The following is a 16942-nucleotide window of genomic DNA, read 5'->3' as shown; positions in this document are numbered from 1 at the left end:
GTCACACTCAATCTTGTGAAAAAATTCGGTCGTGCCCCGAAGAACATTTTCTTGTTTTTGCCTAAGTCAGCGGCAATTGCACCGGTATCCGCCCTGGCCTTACCGGGAGACCGCTGCCAACTTTTGTCATGCGGGATTCGTGCTAACCACTACTGGCACTTTGTTGTTTTTCTCCATGGCCAAGTGAGGTCCACTGAGGGGTTGCTTTTGTTGTTGTCCCCCTCTCGCGTCGAGATTGGGTTGCTTATGGCTTCTCTGAAGTTCTGCCAAATTCTCACGATGTTTGACACTGGAGATGCCGGGCTTAAAAGTCGGGTTTGACAGGCAGCAAGTGATTGCAGGCAGAGCAGGCTGTTGTGGGAGTTGAGATATTGAACATGTCAGAGGCTCCTTCACTCGCCCGGTAACAGCTGAGTTCTCGAGGGTGTAAACAAACCTCGGAGCAGTATCCCTGCAGGTCGAAGGAAGAGAAAGGTCTTTCTGGAAAATATTGTCAATCTTAGCTCCTAGGATGATGGCAGTACGGGATCTTCGTTCACGGCACTAATACGAACCGGAGGACGGAATGTCGACTTTAGTCAGTGCGTAGGTAGGAAGAGGGTCATACCGCCCCCTCACCTACGGGATGTCACCGCGACCAGAGTTTTTGTTTACACCACGGTCAGCTCCGGTCACTTCTGGATGGTGTTGAAATCTCGAAGAGTTTGTACGGCGAGATTCTAGCAACTGTCTCATCTTCTGAAAGCACGTAGGTAGAATGAACGGCCAGGAAAGCGCAGACGAAGTGTCCTCACTCAGAAACACGTGAACCATGAGAGTCATCCACCTTCAACTAACCAGCAACATCCTAGGTTTTCGTTGCCGGGAAACGCACGTGAATGCCCAGGGGTTTGATGGGCAGTATTCATTGGTGCTTCTCACCACAGAGACAACATATGTCTGGTCGACAAGTCTCGGACCGGCTTTCTGGCTCTCCATCATACAGACATACTTCCTCAGAATGAACTCAATTGGAAGATGGGTGGCATGTTCAACCAGCCTTGATCTCGACCAGAGGTAGGACCCTTGCCGGACGCGGCGCGCTTCTCTTCTATGGCCAGTCAGCTATGATCATAGCAACAGAAGCTAAAGACGCGTCTTGCGAGACCTTCACGGTGATTCTATCAGGTCTTGGCGCCAGTGTGAACTCAACAGGCTTGGTTCATACTTCTATTAATTGCTATGGGATAACATCACATCTCCCAGAGTATGTAGCACCATGTTCAGATGATTTTACACAACGGGCAAGCGCAAAATGAAGTCTACTTATATATCCGCCAGATTTCACGTAAGTAGCTATTCGCCAAGTATGCAGTATGGATGTTGTGTGGGGGTTTATTCAAGATACATTCGAAGTGGGAAGCTAGCTGCCTGTCCGTCGCTCAAGGCTTGGATCTGCCATGCACAGAGAGATCAGGAATTGAGCGCTGCTTCATCCATTGTTCCATATCCTGTGAGCGACTCTTGGGCTCCAACGGCTGATTGTCGGCAGAAATCTCGGCTGGGTTGCAATCTCCATGCGCTTCTGCGAGATTACAGTCGCTATGTACCTCAACAGGATCGCCATCTCCGTGCAGCTCAAACAACTCGTGGCCGGCGGTTGCCACTTCTGTGCGCGCTTTCAAGTAGTGCTGATCATTCTTCTCCTTACGCTCGGTCTCCAGCTCGTCAAGTGAGCTTCGAATTGCTTCTGCGCGGCGCTTCTTCCTTTTGCACGCCAGCACGAAGAGCGCGACAATGAGAGCTAGCAGTCCAACGAGGCCGCCAACCACCCCGCCTATAATAGCAGTAAGTGATCGTCGGGGTATACCTGGATCAGAGCTTTCAGATGCCGGGCTAGTTAGAGTGACTGAGTGTTTGCAATCAGTTGCTGATAACTATGGACAGATCATAAGATACACAAACTTACACTCGAGAAACAACGCCCTGACCTCGTCAGAAGACCACTCAACTGAATCTTTGTTCTGGGTGTACCAGTTCCTTACTACTCGAGGAGATTCATAAGCAGCTGCACTAGCGTTGTAATTATCAGACCACCGCATCTGAGTCAAGTCGAAGATGCGAAGCCCTTGGGCCCAAGGGTCTTTGTCAAACCACTCCCTGGGATAACCAAAGTGATTCAGACCTCCAATAGAAAGCATCTGACGACCTCCCGAGCCGACTCTCACGCAAGCGTGATCTGCGCGGGGTGTGTCACTATAACTTGCTTTGAAGAAACGGAAGCCAGGGAGGCTCAAAACATAAACGTCTGAGAAGTCGTAGCTACCTACAGTAGGTCTGCCGCCATAGATGAAGCTAGAAGGGTCAACATTGGTACGTTTGAATATGTCCGACGGTAAAAAGCTTACATTTCATACGTATTCTCTGGCCCAGGCACGCCTACCGTGCAAAACTTTTCCCTTGATTCGGGTATGTCTCCCTGGGTCTTCTGTACGTGCCATTTGCTGGCTGATCAAGCATTAGCAAATTTCTGAGAAACAGATGTTGTGGCCCTTACTTTTAGGATCAAATAAGTAGACAGTGTTGAAATTCATTTCATACCAGTCCGTGAACTTAGTCGCGCGCAACGGCCCTTGGAAGCCCCCCATAACAAGGAGCAAACCTTCAGTTCCGAAAGGCACAAATTGCGAAGAACCACCCTTGAACGTCCCATAGTCTCCGAACCCTTTCACTAAGTCCGAGCGGTTACTGAACTTGCCGTTATTCAAGTCGATGGTCAGAAACCCTGGAACAGAAAGAGGATTATTAGTTTGGCGAATGATATTCGAATCCGTCTCCTCTATCGCGTATCCTCCGAAGTAATATGCGGTCGCATTATTCTGGGCAAAGGTACCCTCAGTGACTTGAATAAGGCTGGGCAATTGGGCGAGGTTGGAGGCCACAGTCTCCCATTCTCCATGTCCGTTACTGAGAGTTTTGAAGCGCCAGAGCTCCTTTTTGGGCGGTTTGACGTGGTTGGTCACTCTGCCTCCCCAGACGTAGAAAGTATCGGATGAAGGATCCTTCCACATCGCTTGGCTAGTCAGTCTTGGGACTTCTGGTCCCTTTGGTGATTTCACAAAGTTGATGGCTGACGTGTTCCATGAATTCTTGAGATTTATGGCGAGCGTCGAATTTGCTGTGAAAAGATCAATGCTCCGAGCTTAATCATATGTAGTATTTAGAAGGTTATCTCACATACTTGGCCATGAGGGATGGCCCTCGCTCTCACCGTTGCCTGTCTGAGAGATCTCGCACCCATCTATGTACACCCAGTCTCCCATGACAATGGCTTGTAAATGTTAGATTCTTCTAGCTTATCTCATGTGATGAAATCCTACCTGAGCAAAGCGATCGCCTCACGAAGGCGGAGTTGGACGGGGCATCTTGACGGGGCGCAAGGTTTGATGCTACGAAACCCGTAGCCACCAGATATAGCAAGAGGAGTGAAGTTGAAAAGTGCATTGATGGCTTCGCGGAGAATCTATCACCAAATTTGCTCTTTCTAAACATGAAGGGTCGAGTTTTCCATCACCGGTGAGAAATCTGACGAGGCTGAAATGGAGGCCTGTTCGTGTGATGTTACCTAGCCCGACCTGGCAGTACGAAGTAGTAATCTCAGGCATCCAAAATTGTCTCATAGACATTCAAGTTGAACGTTTCACGGATAGGCGAGTGTTTCACATTGTCATACTGAGGAGAGGTTTCGCACGTTCCCGTTGCAGGCTGCCGGAGATCGCCCAGTGGTCATTTGTAAACGTTCGCTTCTCTATGCCTCTTGATCGTCTTTATGAAGTCTACTCGGTGCCCTTTGGCTTTGAAGACACACTATTAGCTGTTTTACTGACTAGATATTGGCATGTGTTGGTCCCTTGGAATTGTCTCTCCGGGTCTGAACAAATTAGGCCGGCATCGAAAATATGGTTTTCTCTCACTCTGTTCAACCCCCAACCCCCCCAGGCTTTGTTTTCCATTTGCCTTATGCTGCCATTTCATGCCTTACATGGTTTGATGAGTATGCCTCAGAAACTCCGTGATGGCCTTGTAATTCCACAGGAATCGAGTGTTGGTTGGCATTCGCTTCATGGACCTGGTCCATAGTGGGCTCCATGTAAGCACCACCATCAGAACCGAACTTTGAGACCGGAGCATAGTTTGCAGGATCAGGGGTTCCCGGGCGCCTTTTCTTGCGCTTAAGAAAGAATGCGGCAAGCCCGGCGATCAGAGCAAGTCCTGCTAGTCCGCCAACAATCCCGCCCACAATGGCACCCGTGGGCGTCCCGGATGACCCAGAGCCGACATCGTTCGGAGATGATGTTGGCGTATTCGAAGGATCTGGCAGTGAAGCTTCTCTTGGTATTAGTGACAGTCTCGCTTCACTGAGGCGATGCTCACTTACTCTCTTTGAATAGCGCCTCAACCTCATCACTTGACCAGTCGACCCGATTTCCCTGAGCATACCAGTTCTTAACTACATCTGGAGACTCATACGAATCCGAGCTTGCGTTATATTGATCGCTCCAACGCATTTCCGTCATGTCGAAGATGCCGATTCCTTGAGGCCACGGATCTTTGTCTGTCAGCGACGAGGGCCAGGCGCGGCCGTCCGTTCCGCCGACAGATATCATCTGTCTCCCAGTTGCAACACAAGCCTGTTCCAGGCGTCTGGTCGATCGTGGATCGTTGGCCTTGAAGAAGACAAAACTGGGCAGGCTCAGGACGTAGACGTCATCGGTAGCATTCCGTATCGATTCTCCAATGCCCCGCCCGCCGTAGATGAAGCTGAATTGGAAATTCGTGTGAGCTGCATGTAACTTTGACAAAATTCCCTGCTTACATTTCATATGTCTTGTTAGGTCCTTGGACACCAACTGCACAGAACTTCTCTGTTGGTGGTGGAATGCTGCTCTTCGATCCGGTGGTCTGCTGGGAGTGCCACTTATTGGCTACCGTTGGCTTAGTCGAGACTCGTGGATTTTGATGTTTTCACTCACCCTTTATATCATATAAATTGACGGAAGTGAAGTCTACGCCTGTCCAGCTGCCATAGCCGGTCTCTGTCGGTGCTCCTTGAAACCCTCCCAACACGAGCAGTAAACCGTCCGGCCCAAAGGGCACATATTCCATGGTACCACCCTTAAATGTAAAACTTCCAGGCCCTTGGAAAGTGGTATGGTTGATCGAGCCTGTCTTCAAGTCGTAGGACACAAGACCTGGAACGTTGCGGGTCTTGTCTTTGTCTATAATAGACAAGTCGGTTCTCGCGTTTGCATAGCCACCAAAATAGTAGCCGGTGGTTTTGCTCTGGCAAAAGGCACCTTCTGTTGCTCGATCAAGTTTGTATAGCTCGGCAAGATTGGGCGGACTTCTCTTTGACCAGGCGCCGCCTCCATTACCGTCAACCTCGAAACGCCAGATATCGTTTTCCGGTGGCTTACTCCAATAAGGAACTTGCCCGCCCCAGACGTAGAATGACTTGGAATCTGTATCGCGCCAGACACCCTGGAGTTCCATCCTGGGTGTTTCGCCCTTGGGGGCGGAAAGCATCGTGACATTCGTGCTGTTCCAGGACTGCTTCAAATTAATCGATAGCGTCGAGTTCACTGAACAAGAAGGTCAACAACTTGCTGTATTGCATTGGGAAGATGAGCTAAACTGACCTGGCAATGACGGTGTGTAATACGAGGACATGTTCTTGCCGTCATAGTTCTGTGCGACTTCACCACCATCTATGTAGAGGTAATCACCGATGATGATAGCTGAAGAGAAATCAGCTATAGGCTGTCAAATTTGACACACAGCAAACCTGAAGCGAAAGCTCGACGTAGGAAGTCAGAAAATGGCGGCACGTCGTCACGCCGGGCAAGTTCTGACGCCTCCGACGTGATTTGGCCATGAGCTGCGACTGCTAGCCATGGCAGAAGGAGAAGAATCAATAAGCGCATCGAAAGTGGTCGCCACAACCGAAGCATAAATTTGCGATTAGTGGGGGCTAACTTCCAGTCATTGCGGGAAAGGGGCAGAGAGGCAGCTCATAAAGGAGCGGATGCTTGCTGCCTGATACACGACTCTCGCCTCTCATCCCTTCCAAGGCCAAATGTCGCAGAAGAAGGGATTCAAGGGCCTACATGAGCCCGTAAGCTCTGCCATTCCTTAGTGATGGAAGGCGATGACCATGCTGTCAGAAATACCGATCAGCCTTATGAGGGTGAGCTGCACGTTTTTGACATTGTCTGCCTATGATGTCCAGCCACAGCGAACCATATGGATACCTTCCAGTGGTTCGTGTGGCGACACTGAGTTTTGTGTGTGTGGTATATTGGCACAGCCGTTTCTTTCTGTTATGTTTGTGACAGCACGGGGTTATACTCTGAGACCGCGTAAAAATGAGGTCGTACAAGTTTCCGTCAAAAACCGAGCAACTCACGCACCCAAGTGAATTGACTGCTGCTGTGAGGAGTTGAAATTGAGTTTGATTTGGACAGTAATCTCCTATGCCTAGACGATGGAAGCATTTTCTTTTGTAAGTTGTTTCTATTTCGACGAGAAGCGGTCCGCCAGGACAGAAGTCAAGTATAACATGTCTGCCTCGTTTCCCTAATGCTTGAGGCAACCTTTGCCAGGTCGCGGGCTAAGGGATGCTGTGGCTTGAAAGCCAAGCCTTGCTCAGAAATTTGGATCTGTAAGGGATATCTGGAAATCGCCACTAGCCTCATTGTAATTGGTAATAGGTACTGGGCCCCCAATCTTCCCATCGTGAGTTGAGAGGGGAGATATCTATTTAAAAAGTTCCCAGACTCTTCTTTCACAGTCAGAAGAGCCCTTTGTCATTCCAAATGGCCATTCAGTATAGTGCGAAAGACATCTTGGTATTGCCCGGTAAAGTGAATGAATCAACAATTCAAATTCAAGCATCACATAGGAAGGCAGGGTCCTGTCGAAGATCGTGGAAGAGCCCCTCTACTCCACATCTAGTCGGCTTTCGCGTTGAACGCCCAGAGCCGAGTTGGGTCTAGAATGCCTTCTCCACGATTTCCCCACCTGAGCTTACCAACCGACACTCAATGTCGTTACACTGATGGTATTCTAACTTGGTTTTTGCACCAGTCCTCGAAGCCGGACTTGTTCATCGGTCGGATTTACAAACGGCGCCGCAACGACTTCCGGCGGTACCCTGTTCCTCATCGGACATACTCGCTGTCCGGGCGGCACCGAGGTCAAGATCGACCCAGATCAGACCGGATAGGTCGTCGGAGCTGCCATATATCATCCGAGCTCTGGTATCTCAGAATAAATACGTGAAATCTAATTGAATAATGATCGTAAAACGGCTCCAGACGGCTTAGCCTAATCGACGGGTCGCCTCGCGCTTACAACCCCGTAGCGTGGTGATGACGTCAAAATCCGGGGTAGTTGACAAGAAGGAAACTCAAACAGGGGGCATCACAGACCCCCTGCCAACCTACCCGCTGCTAACCATCCTATGGGAACACAGCCGAGTCGCATGTCATCCATCGCGCTCGCCCCTTTCCTACGTGCCTCATTTGTAAGCTGGCGAAGTTACATGTCGAATGTGCCCCTGCTGCCATACGTACTTAATTAAGGTTCAGTTCCGGCCTGAAGCTCCTCCCCGGGGTTGATGCTTATCTTTATCTAAGATGCGACTGTCCCCTGCATCAAAGAGGATCTCAAAACTTATTGCCATCACTCGAAACCGGTCGTATTTGTTCAACTTTGCAAGATCAATCAACATGGCGACGGCTTACAACATCAAGGTCCCGGTTGCAAACACTGGGTTGTGGAAGTTCAATCAGCAGGATGCCTCTGCGAATAAGGTGTCTGAGCTTCTGCAAAAGGACCTCGAAGTAAGGATTTCACAAACAATTCCCATCTTATCAGGCTTGTAATGACCATGTATAGAAACACCATGTATTCTTCAACGCTGAAGGATTCCACAACCACGTTAGTTGTCTCTCGCCCACCGTAGAACCTCTCTCACCCCCCTCTTAGATACCTCATCACCTCCTTGCCCTCTACGGCACCGGCGCCGACTCTGACGCCCTCCAACTAGCCTGGAAAGACAATGCAAACTATCAACGCCCAGCCAAAGACCCCAGCAACGGTGTTGCGGACGAGCTACACGACTGGGACAAGGCGCAAAAGTACCTCGGCAGAGAGAAGCACTATCCCGACTTCCTCCTCTTCTTTCAGCGCGAGATCGAGAAGAAGGGATGGGAAGAGACACTGAACGAGTACCTCTTCAAGGGTGACGCGCGCGCCGAGGACATGTTTCAGCGCATGTTTGCGGGATTCCTACACCCTATCATCCAGCTCATGTACGGCGTGGAGTGGGAGCAGCCGGCCATCGTCGCCGAGGCCCTGGCGGAGGCTTCCGTTCACAAGAATCAGCTTGGTGATTTCTTTAAAGAGGCCGAGAACAACGCAAAGAATGCTAAGACGCCGATGCCGGAAATCATGGATTTGATCGAGGAGATTAGAGGGAGGGAGAAGTTGGTGAACTCGGTGCAGATGAAGGACTCGAACAAGGTTTTCGATGGGGTTCTCAAGCGTGCGCCAGGTGAGATGATGGAGGTTGTGAGCAAGGTAAAGGTCTTGCCTGCGGAACTTGATGAGAGGACCGCAGAAATGTTCCATGCGAGTTGTTATGTTGCTGGGACTGCAGCACTCAAGCCTGGAAAGGAGAGCAGGTGGGACTTTTTCTTGATGTGAGTATTCTGGGGATATTTGAAAAGTAGAGCGCAGCTGACAAGTGAGCAGTCACCACGTCAACGCATCGCCAATCTTCCTCTGCTTCAACTCCAAATCCTGGATCTCCACAGAGAACAAGATTCGGATGCTGGAACACAAGATCCGTATGGACCTCGTCCAGTACGCGGCGCGTGGCAGCCCGCAGATCCGCGTCGACGCCATCAGCTCGTACAGGCCGAAGGACAAGGACCAGAATAAGCAGCTCGTCTCCGAGCCTACAGGTTAGTCGATTCGCTGAGTCACCGAGAGAAAGCAAACTAAGTTTAAAATAGATCTCCTTCCTAGATTCCACCACCAGTCTGACGATGGGCACACCATCAAAGTGGTACGAGCACTCGGAATTTGTCAGAAGCTGTCCCAGAAATACAGCAATAAGCCATGGATCAGGATCAAGAATGACGACGAGTGGCTCAAGCTGCATTACTCAGTTCTGGACGGGACGGAACACTCTGGCACGAAATGGGTTCGATCGACTGGCCTGGACGAGGCGTGGAAGGTGAGTAGTCGAAATGAGATGCTCGAACTTTGCCACTGACTTATCAAGGACGTGCCCTCTCGGGACTCCTCGAAACTGTAAGCAAATATGATATGCCGATGAAGCGACTGCGTAGGACTTTCGGTGGCGGCCGGGGTACTGAAAGATATCACCGAGGACGTAGGATGCCGGAAATTGTAAAAACGGGGTATACATTGTAATTTTATCTATTCCAGCCCATTATCTAATCCATACCAATCCAACCCTCACCATCAGACTCGCTCTCACCATCCTCAGCATCTCCAATTGCTAGCGTCTTACCGGGAGCGTCGTAAGCCGCGAGATCCAGCATCTTCACACCGCTCGACTCCTTCTCACTAACCTGGCCAAGCAGGTAATCCACCATGTACACGTTGTCGTCCGCCAGCCTCCTAATCTCGTCCCTCATTCGTGCGACAGCTCTCGAAACAACACGCAGCTCAACGTCAACCTTGCCCCTGTGCTGCGTGAGCCAGGCACCGTGCTTGTCGACTAGTGCCTTGACCCAAAGCAGACAGAACTCAATGTGCGGCGTCTCCTCCGTCTGCGCGGCCACGAAGCGGAGTAACCTCGGGACGTAAACGATCGGCGTGTCCTCAACGACGAGGGCGATGTCGCTGTGCGGTATTGAGAGGAAAACACGCTTGATCAGACCGGCCTCATTGAGGCGGAAGGCCATGACCAGGGCCTTGAGGTAGTCCTTCTCGTTTTCGAGGACGGCAAGGGTGGAGGCGGGTGTGATTTCCATGTTCAGGTCGAAGGGATCGAACTGCAGGAGGTTGTCGAGGCTGTAGATCAACAGGCCCTCAGTGGAGGCGGCGCAAAAAGCCGTGCCAGTGGGCGCAAAGGCGACGCCTGAGACGCGGACTTCGGGCTGCTTCTTCCTCGAGGAAGGGTCGCCGCGCTTAGAGCCTGGGAGGGAGTTGTCCACTCTGTCCTCGCGATCAGAGGCCTCTTGATCATCGAGCACGGCGTCGGGGCCGGCTTCGGTGAGGTGTCTGCTGTTGAGAAACTCTTGCGTTCCGGAGAGGGAAAGGTTGACACTGACAGTGAACTTCTTGAGAAGCACCATCGTGTGGACGGAGTAAAGGCAGATGTACTTGCTGTTGCCGCCGGCCAGCAAGCAGCTGCCATCCGTGCTGTATCGAATCGTGTTGAAGCTCTTTGTGCCTGCTACGTTGGCTGCTGTCCTGCGGTCGGTGATTTTGCGACCACCAGAGACATCGCGGCGGCCGTCTACACCTGACACCTGTTCTGCATCCTGGATAGACCAGAACGACAGCTGACCGTCCAGTGTTGAGACGGCAAGCTGCAGCGAGTCGGGGCGCACGGCGATGTCGAGCACATCGGCTTGCAGCTGCAGAGGCTCGCTTGTTTGTGTTCGGTTGAAGATGGACCACACTCTTGCGGTGCGGTCCCAGCTACCACTGATGAGAGAGTCTCCGTTTGGCGTGAAGGCCAAAGCGGACACAGGTCCTTCATGTCCTGACAGTTGGTCCAGGAGCTGACCTGTCTGTACAGACCAGATGTGGATATCGAAAGAGTCCAGAGATCCAGCAGCGACGACCTCGCCGCTGGGGTCAACGGCCATGCAGGACCACGATAACCTCGTCGGGGCCGTGAATGTCCTGAAGTTTCTATATCTGATGAGATCCCATGCTCTTACTGAGCCATCCAAGCTAGATGTGAATAGAACGTTGCCCTTCTTGGAGAACTCGCAGGCTGTCACGCCACTCGTATGCTCTGTGAAGGTGACGATGCAGAATCCTGACTCGACGTCCCAAACTTTGATCTTTCCGTCGTCGGCGATCGTAACGATACGCTGGCCATCGGGCGAGTAGACCAGAGAGTTCATGGAATCGAAGTGACCCTGCTGCTTCAGGATGTACGACTCGGACTGCCATTCCCAAACCAATAATTGACCCAGCTTCGACGCGCCAAAAGCCAACCACTCGCCGCTCTTGTTGATCGTTACAAAGTCGATGTCGTTTTGAGAGATGTTCAGGTTGTGGATCATGTTAAAGTCGGGCATCTCGTATAGGCCAAAGGTGCCGTTGGAGAAACCGGCCACCAACAGATTGGACTCGGGGTGGAAGGTCGCGCAGCGCACATGCGCGCTGCCCTGCATGAAGTAGTGTCGGTTGACTATCCTCCAGCGCATGTCGTCCTCGTCGACGTCGACCATCTCGTCCTCGTCCTGAACCGGCTTTCCGACATATTGCCAATCAAAAACTGCGCCGTCTTTGCTGACCGTGTAAATAGTTTCCTGGTCTTCCGAAAACCAGGCGCCAATCACGGCTTGCTTGTGACCGGAGAGCACCGTAGGCACGAATCCCTCCTCTTGAGTCAAACTCCATATCCTGGCCGTCAGATCCTTGGACGTGCTGAGGAAGAATCGCGAATCGCTAGACCATTCGATGTGGCGCACATCGTCAAAGTGACCAGTGTGGGTGTGGTATTTCACAAAGGGGGCGAACTCGAGTTCTCCTTCGGCGTTGGCGTCCGGGGTGGATGGAACGTGCCAGACCTCGATCTTGCGACCCAACCCAACGGCAAAGTGGCGTCCCGAGGGAGCAAATGACAGCGTGGTGGGAGCTGACTTGAAGGAGAATCGGTAAATGGCGATTCGGCGAAGGACGTTCGTCAGGATAGCTTGGCCATCTTCGTCGATAGACAGCAACAGGTTTCCGCGGGGCGTCAGGCCGATTCGCGAGATGTTCTTTCGATGCGCAAACGGCAGAGTGTGAGACTTGTTGCTACAGATCACAATTAGTATATCAGTGTCTTACGCGCCAATTCGCGAGCCTTCACCTACTTCACAAGATCGAAGACAGTGACCCTGTTCCCTACGGGGGAGAACAAATGGGTGCCATCTGGGCTGAAGAGCAGGTTGCCCTGGCAGTAAACCGTGCCGAGCAAGTTGGAGAACTACAAGCGGAACACCTGGTCAGAATCGCATGCGCTTGCGGGAAAAAACGCGAAACGTACCTTGAAATCGGTCTTCATTGTCAATTGGCACCCATTTCCTCGCCTTGAAGCTACAGAAATTCTCTCCAAGTTTCTTATCGATTGAGCCGGGACTGGACTTTTTTTGGTGGGGTCGGCGAATCATTCATCCTTATTTCCGTGGGCTATCCCCATCAAGGTAAGGCGCGCTGTTGGATGAACGGACCAGGGGAAAAGGGGATTGATTGGCAGGAAAAGGGGGGCTCTTTCATTAGTCCCCTGGACAAGTGCCCAATGAATGTGCAGCAGACAACCCCAGAAGACCGTAAGGGAAATTTGGAGGTGGCACCTTTTGATTCCCCTGAAGCACAAGCTCAAACCTCCCCAACTCAACTGTCAACACGCCCACACCGCAACCACATCACGAAATCCGTCGCGTGTTCAATTGCGAGACTCGCGGCCAAACAGCTCCAATCAGCCATCAGCAACGTGTTTTGAGCAGTCAACCTTCAAATACCGCCCAAAATGGCCCCCGCCGCCGCCGAGAGCGCTTCACCGATTGGTATCGCCAACCTCCCCAACCAGCGGCATAAGATTGTCGCCAAGCGAGGAGCTGGCTTTACTATTATGGTACGAAAATTCTGTTGAGAGGCATCTTGCTGGACGATCTTGGACGGGGTACTGATTGAATTCCAGGTTGCGGGCGAGTCTGGCCTTGGAAAGACTACCTTCATCAACACCCTCTTCTCCACGACCATCAAGAACTATGCCGACCACAAGCGCCGTCACCAGAAGCAGGTCGACAAGACCGTCGAGATTGAGATCACCAAGGCTGAGCTTGAGGAGAAGTTCTTCAAGGGTATGGTTCTCCCAGGAACCCAATGTCTGGATCATACGATTAACCTGCTGTAGTCCGCCTGACCGTTATCGATACCCCCGGCTTCGGCGACTACGTCAACAACCGCGATTCGTGGATGCCCATCATCGAATTCCTCGACGACCAGCACGAGTCTTACATGCTTCAGGAGCAGCAGCCCCGCCGCCAGGACAAGATCGACCTCCGTGTCCACGCCTGCTTGTACTTCATCCGCCCCACTGGCCACACCTTGAAGCCCCTCGACATCGAGGTCATGAAGAGACTCTGCTCGAGAGTGAACCTGATTCCTGTCATCGCCAAGGCTGATACTCTTAGCCCTGCGGACCTGGCCAAGTTCAAGCAGCGCGTATGTGTTTGTGATCATCCCCTACTGACCAACACTGACGTTCTCCACCACAGATTCGCGCCGTTATCGAGGCTCAGAGCATCAAGATCTACCAGCCCCCCGTCGAGGAGGACGACGAGGCTGCTGCCCAGCACGCCCGCAGCTTGATGGCCGCTATGCCCTTCGCCGTCATCGGTTCCGAGAAGGATGTTAAGTCCGCCGACGGCCGTGTCGTCAAGGGTCGTCAGTACTCTTGGGGTGTTGCCGAGGTCGAGAACGAGGACCACTGCGACTTCAAGAAGCTCCGCTCCATCCTCATCCGCACCCACATGCTCGACCTTATCCACACCACCGAGGAGCTTCACTACGAGGCCTACCGCGCTCAGCAAATGGAGACCCGCAAGTTCGGCGAGGCCCGCCCCAGGAAGCTGGACAACCCCAAGTTCAAGGAGGAGGAGGAGGCGCTGCGCAAGCGTTTCACCGAGCAGGTCAAGATCGAGGAGCAGCGTTTCCGCCAGTGGGAGCAGAAGCTCATTGCCGAGCGCGACCGCCTCAACAAGGATCTCGAGCAGACCCATGCCCAGATCAAGCAGCTCGAGACCGAGCTGGAGCAGATGCAAGGAAGCGCCGTCCGCAGCCACGGCCGCCGCTAAATGTGTCCACGTTGAGGCTTTGCCTCGAGTTTTTAGCGGTTTATGTCTCGGCAGTCGGTGCTTGCTGGATTCTCGACATTTGTTCTTCTCTTAGCTCCCGGGGATCGAAGACACCGAAGGCCCGCATCGTCCCCGGTCTTCCAGACGCATCTTTATGGATATGCCACTAAATCTGGTCGTTCGTACTGGACGCCGTGATCGACTTTATGACTACGACCTGAGTCTTATCAAAAGAACAACACACAAAAGCCACGTCCTAGGACATGGTATGAGATGGGCTATGCGTCGGGAGTTTTCTTCTTTACAAATCCTGTTACCCCCTTTCTTCCCCGTTTAGTTACCCCCTGTTTCTTAGTCACGATGTAATCCAGCTCACCTTTTCATGATACCAAAATTAATGAGAAAGGCGTCTATAATCCTAAACATTCAATGCGTGTTCGTAATGAGGTACTACACTGCGCCGTTCCTGCAATGTCCCGGTTCCGCCGTCGTCGTCATTCGTGTTGGTATCTTTACATGTGCCTAGCCCTGACCTATATGGAATAAAAGAAAGGATGATTTCTACTCTACACTGAAGCTACACAGCATCCATGGATGCTCTGGTGGTCAGTTGCTCGTTCTTGTTGCCAAGCTTCGATATCTGAAGGAATGCATCTACACCGTAGCCCTCGAGACTGTGCAGTTCGAGGTTTCCGGCCCAGTATTCCGCGTACACCCTGCTCAGGGGCAGACCCATGCCGAGACGCAGGTTCGGCGGCCGGGTGGTCATGGAGGACAGAGAGCTGCCGTAATTTGGCGTCTTCAAGTCCGCGCGGCCCAGCTCGTCGGTGACGTGCAGTTCTTGCATGGTGGCGGCCAGTTTGGGAACCCGTCCCAGGTTCTCCAGCCGGCGCTCGCTCTGGGGCCCTTTACTAAAGGACCAGAGGAACGGCAGCTCGTCTCTGGGAATGCCGCCGCCCTGGTCTGAGATGCGGATGATGACATGTTGCTGGGCCTCGCAGATGGTCACTTCAATAGGCGGGACGGGCCCGCTCTGGTTTTTACTACGCTGGCGGCGCTCGATAACTGCTTGGACTGAGTTGCGGAGCAGCTCGCCGATGATGTACTCCAGGTGGCTGAGGATGTAGGGGAAGCTTGCCTCCAGGTGGCCGACGACCTTGATCTCAGGGACCTCGACGTCACGGCCGTACGTGGAGCGTGCGAGGGCCTCGACTGCGTGGCTACAGCGCTCGATCACGTCGCGGGCGATGCACTTTATGAAGATCTCGCCGATGAACTCTGACTCGTTGAGCTTGGCCCCTGGGGAGAACCAGGGTGAGTGGTATGTTTCTGTTAGGGCGAGGTGTTGCTCGGCGATGACTCTACGGGAGATTCTCTACACGGGGTATGTTAGGGTGCCAACGTGGGGTGTCGGCGCGGCCGTGCAGGAGGGTACGAAACTTACAGATCTGAGGATGGTGTTCATAAACTTGTCCAAGTCTTCGGCATCCATCAAGCCTCTGGATTCGAGAATGCCCATCGACAGTTTTGGAATGACAGTCAGATGCGCCTTCAGCATGCCGCTGATAATCTTGCAGAAGCGCTCATTGTCCTCCAGGCTCTTGATCTCCTTGACCTTGCGAAAGGTGTCGAAGGCTCTTTGATAGAGCTCGTATACTTCCTTGATGTGGGGGTTCTCGACGACGACGTAGGGAAGCTGCTCTAGATCTCTTATGCGGTGGGCGATTCTGTCGTGGGGGTCGAGTTAGTCTTTTAGACTCTGCGGAGGCGGTATGACTCGGTGGCGGCGACGACGTACCTAGTTGGCAGCTCCGTACGAACGTAGTTTGCAGAGCTAAGAAGTCGCGATTCCGTGAGAGAACGACCAAAGACCATAAGTTGGCGCAGACTGATAGGACGTGCTTCTTTGGCAACCCATCTGGGGGAGGTTGGGTCAGCATGTGACGACAGGTACACGACGGAAGGATTTGGCGGCGCACTCACTCGTCTAGGACCGACACCGGTCTCCAATTTGAGCTGCTCATGGGGCGCCATTGCGATGTCGAGGCGCTGAGGTCCAGGAGCTTGTTCCTAGCCGCGGGCGATGCCCTCCTCGGGGCTGCTGTCAGTCCGCATCGTCGACTGGCATGGCTGGCATGCCGCAATGCGATTGAAACCATGCCGTCGATTCCATGCGCGGGGAGTATCTCTGGGAAAAAGTCGTCGGCGCAGGGAGCAAGCAGAAGCTGCTGTAGGAGCTGTCGGGACTCCAGGTGCGGGAGGAAAGCTTGAGCTGTAGGAGGGTCGGGCGAAGGAGTATATGAGCGAATTTTAGGATCTAAGAAGGACGGTTGGGCAGCTGTTGAAGCTCATGGTCTGGTGGTCTCCCAGGGACGGGGCCTGAAAAGTGGTGGACGGATTGGATGACTCTCGCAGCAGGAAATGGCCGCTGAATGATACCCTGGGGCAGGCACTGGCAGGGTCTGGAACGGGTACCCCACACTGCGGAATCGGCGCACCACGCTGCGGACTGCCGTAACGGGCATCCCTGGTCTAGCGTAGTAGCGGCGGTTCGTGATTGGGCCGAGGGGGGCGGGATGGAGTCCCTGCACGAGCTGTTTGGAGGTGCGTTTCTCCCGCCTGACAGACCGGATTTCCAGACATGTCAGCTCGGTCAAGGGGAAGAATCACATCTTGATCGGAAGAGGTAGAGTGAGGCGCGGTTTCAGGCCTTGGGCGCTTGTCCAGCGCGGGAGGAGATGATGTCGATGCCTTGATAGGTAGTCAAGCCAGGCAAGAAGAGGTCTTCACATGTTCAAGATGGTTGTGGCAGATGTTTGTTTCCCTGTGACAAGGCTCAA

At 52.7% G+C, this 16942-nt stretch overlaps 5 protein-coding genes across 5 annotated transcripts; 2 read left to right on the top strand and 3 right to left on the bottom strand.

The window, feature by feature from the left end:
- Positions 1 to 1421: 1421 nt before the first annotated feature.
- On the bottom strand, positions 1422 to 5914 carry GCG54_00001643 (uncharacterized protein; the record flags this gene model as incomplete). Its single annotated transcript, XM_045401756.1, has 11 exons — positions 1422 to 1888; positions 1949 to 2334; positions 2388 to 2487; positions 2537 to 3181; positions 3221 to 3260; positions 4022 to 4353; positions 4418 to 4800; positions 4856 to 4964; positions 5013 to 5621; positions 5679 to 5799; positions 5825 to 5914. The coding sequence occupies 11 exons, from the start codon at positions 5912 to 5914 to the stop codon at positions 1422 to 1424; spliced, it is 3282 nt and encodes a 1093-aa protein (XP_045270485.1).
- Positions 5915 to 7676: 1762 nt separating this feature from the next.
- GCG54_00001642 (Oxidoreductase AflY) lies at positions 7677 to 9364 on the top strand (the record flags this gene model as incomplete). Its single annotated transcript, XM_045401755.1, has 6 exons — positions 7677 to 7883; positions 7939 to 7980; positions 8029 to 8744; positions 8797 to 9008; positions 9060 to 9283; positions 9332 to 9364. 6 exons carry the CDS (start codon positions 7677 to 7679, stop codon positions 9362 to 9364), a joined length of 1434 nt encoding a protein of 477 aa, XP_045270484.1.
- A 142-nt stretch (positions 9365 to 9506) lies between these two features.
- Positions 9507 to 12307, bottom strand: GCG54_00001641 (Periodic tryptophan protein 2-like; the record flags this gene model as incomplete). The annotated part of the gene is made up of 3 exons (XM_045401754.1): positions 9507 to 12057; positions 12117 to 12229; positions 12290 to 12307. 3 exons carry the CDS (start codon positions 12305 to 12307, stop codon positions 9507 to 9509), a joined length of 2682 nt encoding a protein of 893 aa, XP_045270483.1.
- Positions 12308 to 12772: 465 nt separating this feature from the next.
- GCG54_00001640 (Septin-like spn4) lies at positions 12773 to 14102 on the top strand (the record flags this gene model as incomplete). Its single annotated transcript, XM_045401753.1, has 4 exons — positions 12773 to 12877; positions 12944 to 13106; positions 13160 to 13470; positions 13524 to 14102. The coding sequence occupies 4 exons, from the start codon at positions 12773 to 12775 to the stop codon at positions 14100 to 14102; spliced, it is 1158 nt and encodes a 385-aa protein (XP_045270482.1).
- A 577-nt stretch (positions 14103 to 14679) lies between these two features.
- Positions 14680 to 16261, bottom strand: GCG54_00001639 ([Pyruvate dehydrogenase (acetyl-transferring)] kinase 2; the record flags this gene model as incomplete). Its single annotated transcript, XM_045401752.1, has 4 exons — positions 14680 to 15477; positions 15547 to 15829; positions 15901 to 16020; positions 16086 to 16261. 4 exons carry the CDS (start codon positions 16259 to 16261, stop codon positions 14680 to 14682), a joined length of 1377 nt encoding a protein of 458 aa, XP_045270481.1.
- Positions 16262 to 16942: the final 681 nt, after the last annotated feature.

This window comes from Colletotrichum gloeosporioides, assembly GCF_011800055.1.
Source record: "Colletotrichum gloeosporioides strain Lc1 chromosome Unknown consensus_7, whole genome shotgun sequence".
NCBI lineage: Eukaryota > Fungi > Ascomycota > Sordariomycetes > Glomerellales > Glomerellaceae > Colletotrichum > Colletotrichum gloeosporioides.
Note: the sequence above shows the minus strand (reverse complement) of the source record. Positions and strands in the feature narration are given on the sequence as shown.